General features: G+C 38.3%; 1 protein-coding gene across 6 annotated transcripts in view; it reads right to left on the bottom strand.

Moving 5' to 3' along the window:
* The window catches only part of ASCC1 (activating signal cointegrator 1 complex subunit 1), a 137210-nt gene that overhangs the window by 54938 nt on the left and 63268 nt on the right, over positions 1–19004 (bottom strand). For all 6 annotated transcript variants that reach the window (XM_079900205.1, XM_079900207.1, XM_079900206.1 and 3 more), the window contains one exon: positions 456–592. In XM_079900205.1, coding sequence (XP_079756331.1) covers positions 456–592 — 137 coding nt within the window. The remainder of the gene's footprint in view (positions 1–455; positions 593–19004) is intronic.

Below are 19004 nucleotides of genomic sequence, written 5' to 3'. Positions count from 1 at the left end.
CTGCCAGTAACTTGATTTTAGCCCAGTGAAACCCCTATCAGATTTCTGCCCCACAGAACTATAAGATTATAAATTTGTCTTGTTTTAAGCCACCAAGGTTGTAGTAATGTGTTACAGCAGCACAGAAAACTAATACAGTAGCCTACACTCTTCTATAGATAATGAAGAGAATTTCCTTTTTGAGAAAAGAATGGGATGTCCTTGTTAAAGAACAAAATTTGCCAACTGAACTGGTAAAATTTAAGGTAGAGCCTTTCCACACAAATCTGTAAATATATGCTTTAAATCCATTTTAAACCTTTTAGACGATAATCCAATGTTAAGTGTTACAAATGGGTGAGTCAACAAATTTTGTTCCCATGTCACCCAGCTCCCTAGTCCAAAAACAAGTCTGTGATACCAGAAAGAAGCCAGTACAGGGTGACCACCCTTCCCCACTCCTGTGGATTACTCACTCAATGAATTCCTCTTTACACTGCTGTAGCATCTCACATGTCTGCTGGATCTCTTGCTCACTCAAAAGCACCAACATCCCAATAGTTAGGTGAAGCTTCTTAGGATTCTGGAAAATGGTGCTATCAACCCCGTGATCCTATTATCAAAGGGAGAAAAAAACAAGAAACTCAGCCCATACAAAAGTACATGGCAGGAACTGTAAGGCCAAATGGCCCGAGGCAGGGGAATGCAATCAGACTCACAGGTTGAAACTGACCTGGAGACTTTCTGGACCACCCAGTTCCAGGAAATGACCTGGGGACTTTCCACCCAGCCCAGTCTTCCCGCCTTTCAAGGGGCGGGACTAACAGTCCCCCACAATACCCGAAAAGACCACCAAATAAGGAATACCCTGCGCCCTCCTGGATTCACCACACCCCTTTCCCTTCTTCCCCTATAAATTCTGCCCAAACCCTCGCCCAGGCGCGACTTCTCTGGCCCCTTTCTCTCGGACCAGTGAACCGCGCCCGGGAGCGTTCCCAAATAAAGCTTGTTTAAGCTCTCCCCCGTTTCTTGGTGCCGTTCCTTACAGGAACAGAATTGAGTGCAGAGAAATAAACCCACACATCCATGACCAACTGATTTTCAACCAGGCTGCCAGGACAATTTAATGGAGAAAGAAGAGTCTCTTCAACAAATGATTTTGGGACAACTGAATATCTACATGCAAGAGAATGATGTGAACCCATACCATATACTATATACAAAACCTATGTCAAAATGGATCAATGATATAAGAGTTAAAACCATAAAATCATAAAATTCTTAGAAGAAAAAGAGAGGAAAATCTCGATGACCTTGGATTTGGCAATGGATTCTTAGATATGACACCAATAGTATGGTAACAAAAGAAAAATCAGATTAGACTTCAAACTTTAAAACTTTTGTGTATCAAAGGACTACCAAGAAAGTGAAAAAGATACCATCACAACACTGTTAATCAACTATACTCCAATAGAAAGTAAAAAGTTAAAACAAAAAATAAAGTGAAAAAGACAACCTACAGAATGGGAGAAATATTTGCAAACCATACATCTGACAAGGGTCATATTGTATCCATAATATATAAAGAGCATGTACAAAGCTCAACAACTAAAAGATAGCTCGATTTAAAGAAAGAAAAAGGGACTTCTCTGGTGGCGCAGTGGTTAAGAATCCACCTGCCAATGCAGGGGACACGGGTTCGAGCCCTGGTCCGGGAAGATCCCACATGCCACAGAGCAACTAAGCCCATGCGCCACAACTATTGAGCCTGTGCTCTAGAGCCCGCGAGCCACAACTACTGAGCCCACATGCCGCAACTACTGAAGCCTGCACACCTAGAGCCTGAGCTCCGAAACAAGAGGAGCTACCACAATGAGAAGCCCACGCACCACAACGAAGAGAAGACCCCGCTCGCCACAACTAGAGAAAGCTTGCATGCAGCAACATAGACCCATCAACGAAGACCCAACGCAGCCAAAAATTAATTAATTAATTAATTATTTTTAAAAGAGAAAAAGGAAAAGGACTTGAGTAGGTATTTCTCCAAAGAAGAAATACAAATGGCCAACAGGCATATGACGATGTTCAACTTCTTCAGTCATTAAGAGAAATGCAAATCAAAGCCACAATGAGGTACCATTTCACACCAATCAGGCTGCCTATAATCAAAAAAGTGGAAAACAAGTGCTGGCAAGGATGTGCTTCATGGGTATGGGATTCCCCTTTGGGGTGATGAAAACATGTGGAATGACAGAGAGTTGGTACTTACTCAACACTGCTAATGCACAAAAGGCCACTGAATCATTCATTTTAAAATGGTTAATTTTATGTTAGGTGAATTTCACTTCAAGAAATATTTTTTAAAAAAATGAACTGGTAGCCTGATAAAATGTTATGCCCAGGAAAAACAGAATGCTACCTAATTACAGGTTCTAAGAATAGCTTTTGTTCCTCATCAGCTTTATTAGTTCCAGAGCAACTGGGCCTCTTATGGGCTTCCCCAAAGATAATATACTCTTTATAAAAAAGTTTCTATCTTAGCAGACACTGCAGTATTTTCAGGTAAAATATTTTGTGTAAGAACAAACTGCCCCAGGCTTCCCTGGTGGCGCAGTGGTTGAGAATCCACCTGCCAATGCAGGGGACACGGGTTCAAGCCCTGGTCCAGGAAGATCCCACATGCCACGGAGCAACTAAGCCCGTGCACCACAACTACTTAGCCTGCCCTCTAGAGCCCGCACGCCTAGAACCTGTGCTCCGCAATGAGAAGCCACCACAATGAGAAGCCAGAGCACCTCAACGAAGAGTAGCCCCCTCTCGCCACAACTAGGCAAAGCCCACGTGCAGCAATGCAGAAAGAGAGAGATAGAGAGAGAAAAAGAGAAAGAGAAAGAAAGACAGAAAGAGAGAGAGAAAGAAAGAAACTTATTAAAAAAAGAATAAACTGTCCCAAGCAAAGGTGAGTGAAAAATGAATTTGGAGAGATATCTAGACACTGGAGTAGCCACATCAAATATGGTCATCCTTTTCTAGCATAATCATTCCCTGCACTTTAAAACTTCTGTCTCCCCCACTTTTAAACTGACAAGAAATTCACTTAGCACACAATTAACCATTTTAATTTTTTTTTTTTTTTTTTTGCGATACGCGGGCCTCTCACTGTTGTGGCCTCTCCCGTTGCAGAGCACACAGGCTCCGGACGCGCAGGCTCAGCAGCCATGGCTCACAGGCCCAGCCGCTCCGCGGCATGTGGGATCTTCCCGGACCGGGGCACGAACCCGCGTCCCCTGCATCGGCAGGCGGACTCTCAATCACTGCGCCACCAGAGAAGCCCCACAATTAACCATTTTAGAGTGTACAAAATTTAATGGTATTTAGTGTATTCACAATTTTGTAAAACCACCATCTCTCTTTAGTTTGAAAACTTTTTCAGCACCCCATAAAAACACTTCATACTTATTAAATAATCACTCCCTATTTCCCATTGCTCATCCCCTGGTAACCTCTAGTTTGCTTTCTGTCTCTTTGGATTTGCCTATAATGGATATGGCAAATAAAAGGAATCATACCATATATGACCTTTGTGTCTAGCTTCTTTCACTTAGCATGTTTTCAAACTTCATTCAAGTTGCAGCATATATCTGTACTTCATCTTTTTTCATGGTTCAATAATATTCCACTGTATGCATATAACACAGTTTGTTTACCCATTTATCCCTTAACGGTCATTTGGATTGATTCCATCTTTTGGCTATTATTAATAATGCAGCTTTAACAAACATCTGTGTCAACATCCATGTTGACATATGTTTTCAACTCTTTTGGATATATACTAAGGCGTGGAATTGCTGGGTCCTATGATGACTCTATGTTTAACTTACTGAGGAACCACCAAACTTTTCCACAGGAACTGAACCATTTTACATTCCAAGCAGCAATGTACGAGGGTTCCTATTTCTCTACACTTTCACCAACACTTAATACTTTCCTTTTTTAAATTTTACTATAGTCATCCTAGTAGGTGTAAAGTGGTATCACATTGTGGTTTTGATTTGCTTCTCACTATTGACCAATGATGCTGAACATCTTTTCATGTCCCTGTTGGACATTTGTACATCCCCTTTGGAGAAATGTCTATTTAAATCCTTTGCCCATTTTCTGTCTTTTTATTGTTGAGTTATAAGGATTCTTTATATATTCTGATAGTAGTCCCATATCAGATCATGAATCCCTTTTGAAGATAAATAGGTCTCAAATTTCATTAAACTCATTTTGCAAATGAAGACAAGAAAAAAAAAGTTGTGAATCTTATCCTCCAACAGGAGCAAAGCAGGAATTCTTCTATCTCTGAATTACAAGTTCTTACCCCATAATCTGATCCCTGGACTAATAAACCACCCCAAAAGCAGAAAAATGTATTTATCAAATGCAGATAGCTTATATCCTGCTCTTGGTTTGCCTAAGACTGCCTGATTTTTGCCTTGGCAAGAGGAATTAATAGATTATTCATTTTCTAAGTGTTAATGGAGCTTGACTATTTTTACATCTGATGAAGAGTTTTATAATTCTACACATCAACCCAAACTGCCTCATTTAATGAAAGTGATTTTAAGGAACAATCAACTTTAAATGTGTCAAGGAAGGCTAAGTGCAATACTTATCATCCCAGCTGCTGTAACCCATGGCGGAATCTGTCACTTTAGAAAGGCATGCAGAGACCCACAAATGATTCCAATATGCACAACCCCACCCCAAACTACAGTTGAGAATTGCTCCCCTAATAATAAGAGCTAATATTTCTTGAGGCTTACTCTGCCCCAGGCATTTCTTATGAACTTTATATACACAAACACCCTACGAGCAAAGTATTGGGCTGGCCAAAAAGTTTTTCCGTAAGATCTTACGGAAAAAACCAAATGAACTTTTTGGCCAACCCAATAGCATTATCCCCATTTTACAGATGAGGAAACTGAGGCACAGAGAAATAAAGCCACTTTCCCAAAGTAACACTGTTAGGAGGGGATGAAGTTAAAATTCAAACCCAGGTAGTCAGGCCCCAGAGCCTACACTTTTGATCAATATTACTCTGCCTCTCTAGTAATAGTTGCCCAAAGGACTCTGGAACAATGAGGCCATCACCCAGAGGCAAGGCATTATACATTTCAACAAAACTCACACAATAGTCTGATCACCAGACTAGTCCTGAAAATAAGGCAAATATCATAATTCCATGAAAAGTAGTTTTAATCCTTGTCTTTTCTGAGATACGAGCATCAAAAGCATAAGCATAACCCATAAAGAAGAAAAAAAGGATTAACTGAACTTGATCAAAGTTAAAAACTTGTGCTTCAAAAGATACATTAGGAAAGTGAGAAGACAAGCCACAGAGAAAAAATTATTTGGGAGAAAAATATTTGCAAATCATATATCTGATAAATATAAACATTTAAAAAATTTTTAAAATTCAATAATAAAATGATACACAATCCAATTCAAAAATGAGCAGAGTATCTGAATAGACATTTCACCAAAGAAGATATACTAATGGCTAATAAACATATGAAAAGGTGTTGAACATCATTAGTCTTTTAGGAAATGCAAATCAACACCAAAATGAGACATCACTTCATGCTCACTAGAATGACTGTAATCAAAAAGACAGACAATAACAAGCACTGGTGAGAATATGGAGAAACTGAACTGCTGAGTACATTGCTGGGAGGAATGGAAAATGGTGCAGCCCCTCTGGAAAACAGTTTGGCAGTTCCTCAAAAAGTTAAACGTGAATTTTCAGTACAACCCAGATGTTTCATTCCTAGGACTCTACTCAAGAGAAATGAAGATGTAGGTCCACATAAAAACTTGTAAGTGAATGTCACAGCAGTATTATTTATAAGAACCGAAAAGTGGAAGTAATCCAAATATCTATCAACTGGTGAAGGGATAAACAAAATTTAGTACAGTCATACAACGAAATACTACTAGGCAACATACACATGTAATAATATGAATAAACTACAAAAACAATAACTAAGTAAAAGAAGCCAGATGCAAAAACTACATATTATACGATTCCATTTATGTGAAATATTCAGAAGAGGCAGATCTGTAGAGACTGAAAGCCAGATGGTTGCCTGGGGTTAGGGCTGGGACTGCAAATAGGCATAAGGGACATTTCTGGAGTGACAGGAATGTTCTAGAAATACAATTAGATTATGGTTATGATTGCACAACTCCGTAAATTTACTAAAAATGATTGAACTGTACACTTGAAATGGGTGGGTTTTTTGGTATGTAAACTGTACCTCAATAAAGCTGTTAAATATAAAAATGTGTATGCCGGGCTTCCCTGGTGGCGCGGTGGTTGAGAGTCCGCCTGCCGATGCAGGGGATGCGGGTTCGAGCCCCGGTCCAGGAAGATCCCACATGCCGCAGAGTGGCTGGGCCCGTGAGTCATGGCCGCTGAGCCTGCACGTCCGGAGCCTGTGCTCCGCAACAGGAGAGGCCACAACAATGAGAGGCCCACGTACCGCAAAAAAAAAAAAAAAAAAAAAAAAATCTGTATGCCTTTTCTTTTTAAGAGCATCTTAGCAATCCTGAAACAAGTTTTCATCTATAACTCAACCTGCTGAGAGCTATCCTCATGGAATAGTTTACTCGACCTCTGATCAACTCTTATTTGACCTTTTGTATTTGATGACTTCCCAAAGGTCTTTCAACATATAATGTTAAAAACACCATGTACACACAGAAATCTTTGTGGATGGCAAAGCTGTTATCTCAAACCACTGAGGCAAATATGATTTTTGTTAATAAATGATACTGGGGCAACTGGACAGCCATTTGGAAAAAGAATAAAATTATATTCATTCATTACACCACACACAAGAATAAACTCCAAATTAAAGACTGAAACGTAAAAAAACAAACTATACAAGAAAACAAAATGGGTAAATTCCTCTTTAACCTGGATGTAGAAAAAGGCTGTCAAACTAAGACTAGAAATCCAGATGCAATAAGACCAATAAATTTGATTACTTAAAAAGAGAAAACTTTTACATGGCAAAAAATATAAGCAAAGTTAAAAGACAATACACTAGAAGAAAATACTTGCAACATATATCACAGATAAAGGGTTAATATCTCTAATATAAAAAGGACTTTTAAAAATCAAAGGAAAATGACTAAAAATGCTACTGAGCAATAGACAAAAGACATAAAGAGACACTTCACAAAAATAAAAATGACTCAAACATGGGAAGAGGTACATGGTTATTACATTAAAAAAATTCCAATTCTCAGGAAATATATATTGAGGTGTGAGGGGTAAAGGGTCATGACATATGCAGTGCACTTTAAAGTTGTTCAGAAAGGATGAAAAAAGAGAAAGAGAGAATGATAAAACAAAGTAAAATATTAACAAGTGAATCTGAGTAGAGTACTATCCTTAGTCTTATAACTTTTCTGTGAGTTTAAAATTATTAGTATCCTACTGTTACTATAACAAATTACCACAAACTTAGTGGTTTAAACCAACATAAATTTATTATCTTACTATCTAGAAAAAAGAAGCTCTAGAACTTTTCTTCCCTTACCTTTTTCTTTGGGAGCCTACCACTTCAGTCAACTTGAGTTCCCTGGCCACAAAAATAGTAAATACTTGGAAACAAAACAGAGAGAACACAAAAGAGCAAGGAAAGGAACACATGGGATACCTAAAGGCAACATAAACTGAAGTCTTTGGGGGAATTGTGAGTCATAAGAGTTCAGACAGGCTTTAACTGTATTGTAGATTATATAATGCATATGAAACCCTACTGGACAGTCTTTTAATAAATGGAGAAACACCCTAAATTTTACCCTGCCTAGGAATGCCATCTACCAAGAAAAGCTTTTCTCTTACTGAACTATCTAAATTTAATGTGGAACCAAACAATCTTCAAGGCAATGGCATAGATCTCTAGAGCCACTATTTTTCTTTGCTTGGAATATATCATATTTCTACCCGCAAGCTTCTTCACTGTAATGAATACAGGCCAACAACAAATTCTTTTCTCCAGGGGTTTAATTACACTGGGCCCTGCTCCAAGTTCACCATTACTCGGAGCCAGAACTATTTTACTTTGTTAGGTTGGCCACCCAGGCTGGCGCCTGAAAATCCTAACGGTGGTGACCTTCCACCCAGCAAGCAGAAGCAAAGGGTGAAGTAACAAGAATCCCTAGGGTGGTTCTATCTAGATTGGGGGGTTGGGTTCTTTATAGCTAAGTCATATCTATGAGTCTCAGTTTCTTTATTTGTTAAATAAGACCTCATCTAAGGAAAAAATGCATGCAAAAGCTACCTCCACAGAAAGCTTATGTGCAGGCCTAAGCCCCAGTTCAGAGTTCAAAGTCGAGTTCTAACTCACCAGTCCTAGGTGCAAGACCTTAACCCTCTCATTCAAACTGCAGCTCCATGATTTATCAGCAGTCACCACATGATCACAGTGCCTTCACTGATTTCACTTTTAATCCAGCTCTCGGGGTCCACGGGGGCAGAACTGCTGGCAGTGCTATCAGAATGAACAATTAACAAGGAATAGTGAAATCTAAAAATGTCATGCTTGGGGAAAAGGCCAGTAGAGAGAAGTATGGATTAGCCCACTTTTTTTTCCTTAAAGCCCCAGTAAGAACTCAAACCATTCTGTCCACACAGTTGGGATATAACATAGGTACATCTGCCAGAGCTATCAGCTGGCAGAAGTGAAGCCTCTCTTCAGACTCAGATCCCAAAGGTCATGCTCCATTACATGAGAGTTAAGAAAAGAATGCCTATGAATCTGATCCAAATGTGTGGCACCCAGAACATATATAATGTACAGCACTTGGCCTTGACAGTACGTGCCGAGAGCCAGAAACAAAAAAAATAATCCTCAAATTATATTCACAGATATCATCTTCCAGGAATTCCAGGCGTAACAAAGGTTTGGGATTTAGCTACAAAAGGCTTCTAACCTGGAATACAGAGCTTAGGGTTCTAATTCCAACTCTGCTATAAACCAGCTATGATCAGGCAAACCATCTCACTTCTTTAGACCTTGGTTTCCTTCTCTGTAAGATGAGGGAGATGGCCCAGTTTACCTCTAACTCAAAGGTCCTATAGATTTTTTACATGCTCCACGAAACCTATAAATAAGTACGAAACAGGTATTTGTGAGGGGTCTACCAATTCACTTCCTGATATTCTATGCAAAGAAAGAGAGGAAATAAGTACGGAAGTCTTCCCCTATGCTCATTATATTTTCTTTCTTTTTATGGCCAAATCCCAGACAATCACTCCTGGGTGGGTGATATATACCTACCTCATTCACATAGAAAAGTTATTCATATAAGACTGGTGAAAAGAGCATTTGGCTTTGCAACCAGATAGGCCTGGTTTCAAATTCTATTTCTGCTACCTATCCATAGTATTACTTGAGGTGAGTTACTCACTGCTCTGAAACTCAGTTTCATCATCTCTAAAACACACATTTCCTTCTCAGGGTTGTTCTGAGGCCTCTGGCACATAGTAGTATGGAATAAATACAGGCTTTCCCCCTTCTTGCTTTTTATATGACTAGGCTACACTCTAAACAAATGCCATCTTTACTCTTCCTTTTAAAGCACCCTCAAGAGCTAATTAGGCTCTGCTGAGTCATTTCTATCCTTTAAGACTGTTCACAAATGCTGACTTTGATTTGAGAGTCTCTGTATGTTATTAATCAAATAATTGTTATGCTGAATAAGCTTCAGAAAACAAGGTTTTGACTCTTCTATCTTATAAATTCTATCCAGACATACTTACGGGAAAGTGGAGAGGTTCTTAAAAACAAAGGACAAATATTCAAGGATCAGCTTTTACAGTGACCAGAAAAAATAAATGTTCTCACGCATGGTCTAAATATCCTTACCCACCTGAAAAGGAGCAAAAAGCATCTCCCCTTAACTAAAGGATACAACTCTCTTATGTTGATAAGCACAATGAATAGTTAAACATACTTTTCTAAAAACTTAACTATTCCTCTATAAGTTACTTGTAAGCACTAGCTGGCAATCCATCTACCAACCTACATTTATTCCCAAAGACAAACAATGATAACTTAAACATTAGTGATGAGTTAATGGTACACCTCCTATTCAAGTCAGATCCTCCACTCCTTCTTGATGCTACACTTACCCTCATCTCCTATACAGTAATCCGTGCTATTATTACAAGAGCAAACACAATACCAACTATGCACCATGCTCTGCTCTAAACACCTTAAATTTATTAACTCATTTACTCTTCACATCAACACTAAAGGTAGGCACCATTATTATCCTCACTTTAGAGAGATCTCTAAAATATCTCTGGAACATATCCTCTCCTGAATATGCCACAGGCCTTTGTCTTTTTTTTTTTAATTTATTTTTGGCTGCACTGGGTCTTTGTTGCTGTGCGCGGGCTTTCTCTAGTTGTGGCGAGCGGGGGTTACTCTTTGTTGCAGTGCACGGGCTTCTCACTGAGGTGGCTTCTCTTGCTGCGGAGCATGGGCTCTAGGAGCGCAGGCTTCAGTAGCTACAGCATGTGGTCTCAGTAGTTGTGGCTCGCGGGCTCTAGAAGCACAGGCTCAGTAGTTGTGGCACATGGGCTTAGTTGCTCCGTGGCATGTGGGATCTTCCTGGACCAGAGATCAAACCCATGTCCCCTGCACTGGCAGGCAGATTCTTAACCACTGCACCACCAGGGAAGCCCTTAGTCTTTTTTTTAATAGACGGCATCAATAGTCTCTAACTGGTAGATGCCTCTCGTACCCCACTCCTTAACTCTCGATCCATCCTCCACACTGCCTTCAGAGGCAACTACAATGCTAAGTTAATCACATTAGTCCCTACTTAAAATCTTTGCTGGTTCCTGACTATAAAATACATTAAAAATCCTTAATCCACACATGACCTTTCACAACCTGGATACCATTCACCTTTCCACTCTTGACTCCTACCTCTTCCCTACCCTACTCACTTTCCAGGTTGCAGTCTTAACAAACTCCTAACTCTTCCCCGAACACAGCAGACTAGAACACCTCCATACCTTGCAAGTGCCAGTTCCTCTGCCCAGAATGCTCATTCCCCTTTGCCAGAACTCTTGTTCTTCTTTCAAGACTCAATTCAAGTGTCACCTCCCTTAATAAGCCTTTTCCAACCACTGGAGAATCTCTCCTCTGTGAACCCACTGCACTCCCTCTAATAGCACTTAACTCACAGTACTCTAACTATTTCTATAAGAACACTGTTTCCCCCCAGTAGAGTATGGGATCCATAGGGTAGAGTCCATTGTTAGCACAAAATATATAGCCTGGACAATGGTAGACATTTAAAAAATAGTGAATGAATGAATAAAAGATAAACACTTATTCACAACAATCATCTCCATCCAAATGGTACACTATATGAATCTTGTAACATCTCTTTTCTTACTTTCTCACCTAACATTAGAACTCAGGAGTTCACAACTTTTATTACAACCAAAGACAACTACAGGCACACCTTGTTTAATTGTGCTTCACTTTACTGTGCTTCGCAGATATTATGTTTTTTACAAATTGAAGTTTTGTGGCAACTCTGAGTGGAGCAAGTCTATTGCTGCCATTTTTCCAACAGCATTATTTTTAATTAAGGTATATACATTTTTTAGACATAATACTATTGCACACTTAATAGACTATAGTAAAGTGTAAACATAAATTTCATATGCACTGGGAAACCAAAAAATTCATATGTCTCACTTGATTGCAGTGGTCTGGAACCAAATGCGCAATATCTCCAAGGTATGCCTGTATCCGTCTTCATTCTAAATTAGTTCACAAGACAATTACACATGAAATTACACATGAAAAATTACACATGAAAAATCCTAAATTATTAGGATCCTAAAAATCCTAAAAATTACACATGAAACATCCTAAATTATCCACTAAAGCTTTTATATATAAATTTTCTTCTTCAGTGAATAATACTAAATGGAAAAAACTAATCCTAACTTGGGGAGAGGGGATGGACCCCAAATCCATTAGCCATTTCTGCCCAGTGTCAGCCTTCACACCACAGTATGAGCAGAATGATGTAGTTTTTGTTCTATAACCTGTTCAGGTTCTCCAGGCAGCCTGAGAAATCCCCTGTTGCTTCAGACAGATCTACAAAGCCTTCAGAATGCTCCACCAAACACAGTTTTGAATTACTATTTTTCATTACTGATGTGCTTTTCTACTGGACCCTGCTGTGAGATAAATTGGAATTATATTAGCATTACTAGCTATAGATAGATTGAGAGATATACAGGGTTTTAACATACTTCTTGAACTTACAGACAGTGAGACATCTTTGAATCTTAATGCAAGAGAGGAAAGAGTGAAAAACTAAGGTGCAGTTCATCTGCAGATCACATAGATGAAAAACACCTTGCTGGTGTCTGTGAGCAGCTAAATCCTACATTAAATACTCAGGCTTAGGGAGCTGAAGCACAAGGATGATGATGATGATGTCTGTAGTCAAACATTTCTTATATAATTGATCAGCACAAAGAAAAGTGATTTCAGGAAATGTTATTCTAAAAGGTAAATCCAGGGTTCCCTTAGAGAGTCAAGGATGAGGTCAAGGACAAGCATGCTACCAAATAAAGAGAGAAAAGGGGCCCACTATTTTAAGGGAAGAAAAGAGTTCAAGGAAGGGTGAGGGAAGGATAGGATGAGAGCCGGGAGTAGAAAAATCAGCTGTATCAAAAATGTGACTCTCACAACAATGTTTTAAAATGAACATTAATGCTACAGTAGGCAGAATTCTAAGAATGACCCTCAAAGACCCTTAACCTCATATAATCCCCTCTCCTTTGACTGTGGGTGGAACCTGTGAATGTGATATCACGGCTGTGATTATACTCAGTTATACGGCACAGCTGACCTTAATCAGGCAGATTATCCCAGTAAGCCTGACCTATACACATGAGCTCTTTAAAAAGCAGAGTTTTCTCTGGCTGGTGGCAAAGTCAGAGACTCAAAGCACAAGCAGGATTTGACAGAAATGAGAAGGGCCCCATGTCAAGGAAACAGGGACTTCAGACCTACAGCCACAAGGAACTGAATTCTGCCAACAATGTGAATGAACTTGGAAGTGGATTCTCCTCCAGGGCCTCCAGATAAGAGACCGGTCTGGCCAATACCTTGATTTTGGCCTTGTGAGACCCAAAGCAGAGAACCCTCTCGAGGCCACCAGGTCATCTAATCTACAGAGCTACTACAATACTGTGAGATGATAAATGCGTGTTGTTTTAAGCTGCTAAGATTGTGGTAATTTATTACACAGCAACAGAAAACTAATATAGAATAGGGTATAAATGTAATCTAATAAATTCCTTTTCCAATATTACTTTTCACCTCAGAGATCCCAAAAGCACTTCTTTTATTTGAGATAAGCTGCAAAAGACGATAAATTTACCTTCTCAAAGAAAGAAAAAAAAATTAATATTATTAATGAATTTTTAAAAGATAAAGAATCTCACCTCCTTCAGTCCTAATACAGGAGTGAAGATGGATATCCCTAATGAACGAAAGTCCCACTTAAATAATATCATATCCACATGGTATCTTTTAACTATTAGGGAACAGAATATGATTTGGAGTTGAAACACCCAAGCACAACTGGGAAGGCTTTGCTGCTGTTTTTTGAATGCTCAAATACTGTACAAATTACTACCTAATTCTACTCAAGGCTAGTCCCAAGGAAAATACCTGCTGAAAGATTGGTACAAGTGGTTAACAGACAAGCAACCATCAAAAGATCTTCAATTTAAACAGTTATTTTTTGGTAGGGTTGTTTTTTGGGGGTTTTTTTGGGCCATGCCATGCAGCATGTGGGATCCTAGTTCCTCAATCAGGCACTGAAACTGTGCCCCCTGCACTGGCAGTGCCGAGTCTTAACCAGGAAAGTCCCTAAACAGTCTGGTTTTTTTCTTTCTGTTCAAATAATTTCCCACAGTGACTCCTAGGACTAATTTCAGCTATTTGTTCTATTGGATTGTATAAATTACAGCCATTACTAGGTCCTACACAACTTTGTATCATCTATCTGACTTAGCATGGTGGCAACCACTAGCTGTGGTACCCTGTCGTACCTTGGGAAAATTATCCTCTCTAAACTTCACTTTCTTAATCAGTAAAATGGAAAATCAGTATCTACCTCATAGGGATGGACAGAAGATTAAACAAAATAAGCATAGGAGGCACTTAGAACACTGTCTAGCACAACACAACAGCTATTTTTTATCAGATCAAGGTCAATTAAGTAAATAAAAATAATGGTAAACTCAGCCTTGTTTACAATATTACAAATTATTATAAGAAAACATGTATGGATAGCAGCATTATTCATAAAAGCCCAAAGTAGAAACAACCCAAACATTCATCAAGTGATGAATGCATAAACAAAATGTGGTAGAGCCATACAATGGAATATTACTTGGCCATAAAAAGAAAATGAAGTAGCGTTACATGATAAAACATGGATAAACCTTAAAAACATTGTAAGTGAAAGATGCCCAGAGACAAAAGGCCACATATTGTATGATTCCATTTTATGGAATATTCAGAATAGGCAAACTAACAGAGACAGAAAGTAAATTAGTGGTTGTTAGGGGCTGGGAAAAGGGGGCAATAGGAACTGACAGCTTAATGAGTATGAGCTATCTTTTACAGGGTGATGGAAATATTCTAGAATCAGATGGTGGCAATGGTTGCATAATGTAGTGAATATACTAAAAACCACCGAACTGTGGTTTTCACTGCTGTGGAACAGACTAAAGAAAAAAGTGGTTGCATAATGTAGTGAATATACTAAAAACCACCGAACTGTGGAATTCACTGCTGTGGAACAGACTAAAGAAAAAAGAATGAAAAGAAATGAAGACAGCCTAAGAGACCTCTGGGACAACATTAAACGCAACAACATTCGCATTATAAGGGTCCCAGAAGGAGAAGAGAAATAGAAAGGACCAGAGAAAATATTTGAAGAGATTATAGTCGAAAACTTCCTGGACTTGGGAGATGAAATAGCCACCCAAGTCCAGGAAGCACAGCGAGTCCCATACAGGATAAACCCAAGAAGAAGCACAACGAGACACACAGTAATCAAATTGGAAAAAATTAAAGACAAAAATTATTGAAAGCAGCAAGGGAAAAACGACAAATAACATACAAAGGAACTCCCATAAGGTTAACAGCTGATTTCTCAGCAGAAACTCTACAAGCCAGAAGGGAGTGGCATGATATACTTAAAGTGATGAAAGGGAAGAACCTACAACCAAGATTACTCTACCCAGCAAGGATCTCATTCAGACTTGATGGAGAAATTAAAACCTTTACAGACAAGCAAAAGCTGACAGAGTTCACCACCAGCAAACCAGCTTTACAACAAATGCTAAAGGATCTTCTCTAGTCAAGAAACACATGAGAAGGAAAAGACCTACAATAACAAACCCAAAACAATTAAGAAAATGGTCATAGGAACATACATATCGATAATTACCTTAAACGTAAATGAATTGAATGCTCCCACCAAAAGATACAGGCTTGCTGAATGGATATAAAAACAAGATCCATATATATGCTGTCTACAAGAGACCCACTTCAGACCTAGGGACACATACCAACTGAAAGTGAGGGGATGGAAAAAGATATTCCATGCAAATGGAAATCAAAAGAAAGCTGGAGCAGCAATACTCATATCAGATAAAATAGACTTTAAAATAAAGAATGTTACAAGAGACAAGGACGGACACTACATAATGATCAAGGGATCAATCCAAGAAGAAGATATAACAATTATAAATATATATGCACCCAACATAGGAGCACCTCAATACATAAGGCAACTGCTGACAGCTCTAAAAGAGAAAATCGACAGTAACACAATAATAGTGGGGGACTTTAATACCTCACTTACACCAATGGACAGATCATCCAAAATGAAAACAAATAAGGAACAGAAGCTTTAAATGACACAATAGACCAGATAGATTTAATTGATATTTATAGGACATTCCATCCCAAAACAACAGATTACACTTTCTTCTCAAGTGCACACAGAACATACTCAGGATAGATCACATCTTGGGTCACAAATCAAGCCTCAGTAAATTTAAGAAAATTGAAATCATATCAATCATCTTTTCTGACCACAGCGCTATGAGATTAGAAATGAATTACAGGGAAAAAAACGTAAAAAACACAAACACATGGAAGCTAAACAATAAGTTACTAAATAACCAAGAGATCACTGAAGAAATCAAAGAGGAAATCAGAAAAACCTAGAGACAAATGATAATGAAAACACGACGATCCAAAACCTTCGGGATGCAGCAAAAGCAGTTCTAAGAGGGAAGTTTATAGCTATACAAGCCTACCTCAAGAAACAAGACAAATCTCAAATAAACCATCTAACCTTACACCTAAAGGAACTAGAGAAAGAAGAACAAACAAAACCCAAAGTTAGCAGAAGGAAAGAAATCATAAAGATCAAATCAGAAATAAATGAAATAGAAACAAAACAATAGGAAAGGTCAATAAAACTAAAATCTGGTTCTTTGAGAAGATAAACAAAATTGATAAAACATTAGCCAGACTCATCAAGAAAAAGAGGGAGAGGACTCAATAAAATTAGAAAGGAAAAAGGAGAAGTTACAACAGAAACCGCAGAAATACAAAGCATCCTAAGAGACTACTACAAGCAACTCTATGCCAATAAAATGGACAACCTGCAAGAAATGGACAAATTCTTAGAAAGGTATAAACTTCCAAGACTGAACCAGGAAGAAACAGAAAATATGAACAGACCAATCACAAGTAATGAAATTGAAACTGTTATTAAAAATCTTCCAACAAACATAAGGCCAGGACCAGATGGCTTCACAGGTGAATTCTATCAAACATTTAGAGAAGAGCTAACACCCATCCTTCTCAAACTCTTCCAAAAAATTGCAGAGGCAGGAACACTCCCAAACTCATTGTATGAGACCACCATCACCCTGATACCAAAACCAGACAAAGATACTACAAAAAAAGAAAATTACAGACCAATATCACTGATGAATATAGACGCAAAAGTCCTCAACAAAATACTAGCAAACAGAATCCAACAACACATTAAAAGGATCATACACCATGATCAAGTGGGATTTATCCCAGGGATGCAAGGATTCTTCAATATATGCAAATCAATCAATGTGATACACCATATTAACAAATTGAAGAATAAAAATCATATGATCATCTCATTAGATGCAGAAAAAGCTTCTGACAAAATTCAATACCCATTTATGATAAAGACTCCCCAGAAAATGGGCATAGAGGGAAACTACCTCAACATAATAAAGGCCATAGAAGACAAACCCACAGCAAACATCATTCTCAATGGTGAAAAACTGAAAGCATTTCCTCTAAGATCAGGAACAAGACAAGGCTGTCCACTCTCACCACTATTATTCAACATAGTTTTGGAAGTCCTAGCCACAGCAATCAGAGAAGAAAAAGAAATAAAAGGAATACAAATTGGAAAAGAAGAAGTAAAACTGTCACTGTTTGCAGATGACATGATACTATACATAGAGAATCCCATAAATGCCACCAGAAAACTACTAGAGCTAATCAATGAATCTGAAAAAGTTACAGGATACAAAATTAATGCACAGAAATCTCTTGCATTCCTATACACTAATGATGAAAAGTCTGAAAGAGAAATCAACACTCCCATTTACCATTGCAACAAAAAGAATAAAATACCTAGGAATAAACCTACCTAGGGAGACAAAAGACCTGTACACAGAAAACTATAAGACAATGATGAAAGAAATTAAAGATGATACCAACAGATGGAGAGATATACTATGTTCTTGGATTGGAAGAATCAGTATTGTGAAAATGACTATACTACCCAAAGCAATCTACAGATTCAACGCAATCCCTATCAAATTACCAATGGCAATTTTTATGGAACTAGAACAAAAAATCTTAAAATTTGTATGGAGACACAAAAGATCCCGAATAGCCAAAGCAGTCTTGAGGGAAAAAAATGGAGCTGGAGGAATCAGACTCCCTGACTTCAGACTATACTACAAAGCTACAGTAATCAAGACAATATGGTACTGGCACAAAAACAGAAACAAAGATCAATGGAACAAGATAGAACGCCCAGAGATAAACCCACGCACATATGGTCAACTAATCTATGACAAAGGAGGCAAGAATATACAATGGAGAAAAGACAGTCTCTTCAATAAGTGGTGCTGGAAAACTGTACAGCTACATATGTAAAAATGAAATTAGAACACTCCCTAACACCATACACAAAAATAAACTCAAGATTAGAGACCTAAATGTAAGCCCAGACACTATAAAACTCTTAGAGGAAAACATGGAAAGAACACTCTTTGACATAAATCACAGCAAGATCCTTTTTGATCCACCTCCTAGAGTAATGGAAATAAAAACAAAAATAAACAAATGGGACCTAATGAAACTTCAAAGCTTTTGCACAGCAAAGGAAACCATAAACAAGACAAAAAGACAACCCTCAGAATGGTACAAAATATTTGCAAATGAATCAACGGACAAAGGATTAATCTCCAAAATATATAAACAGCTCATGCAGCTCAATATTAAAGAAACAAACAACCCAATCCAAAAATGGGCAGAAGACCTAAATAGACATTTCTCCAAAGAAGACATACACATGGCCAAGAAACACATGAAAAGCTGCTCAACATCACTAATTATTATAGAAATGCAAATCAAAACTACAATGAGGTATCACCTCACACCAGTTAGAATGGCCATCATCAGAAAATCTACAAACAACAAATGCTGGAGAGGGTGTGGAGAAAAGGGAACCCTCTTGCACTGTTGGTGGGAATGTAAATTGATATAGCCACTAATGGAGAACAGTATGGAGGTTCCTTAAAAAACTAAAAATAGAATTACCAT

This window comes from Stenella coeruleoalba (assembly GCF_951394435.1).
Source record: "Stenella coeruleoalba genome assembly, chromosome: 16".
Classification (NCBI taxonomy): Eukaryota; Metazoa; Chordata; class Mammalia; order Artiodactyla; family Delphinidae; genus Stenella; species Stenella coeruleoalba.
This window is presented reverse-complemented; position numbering and strand designations above follow the sequence as displayed.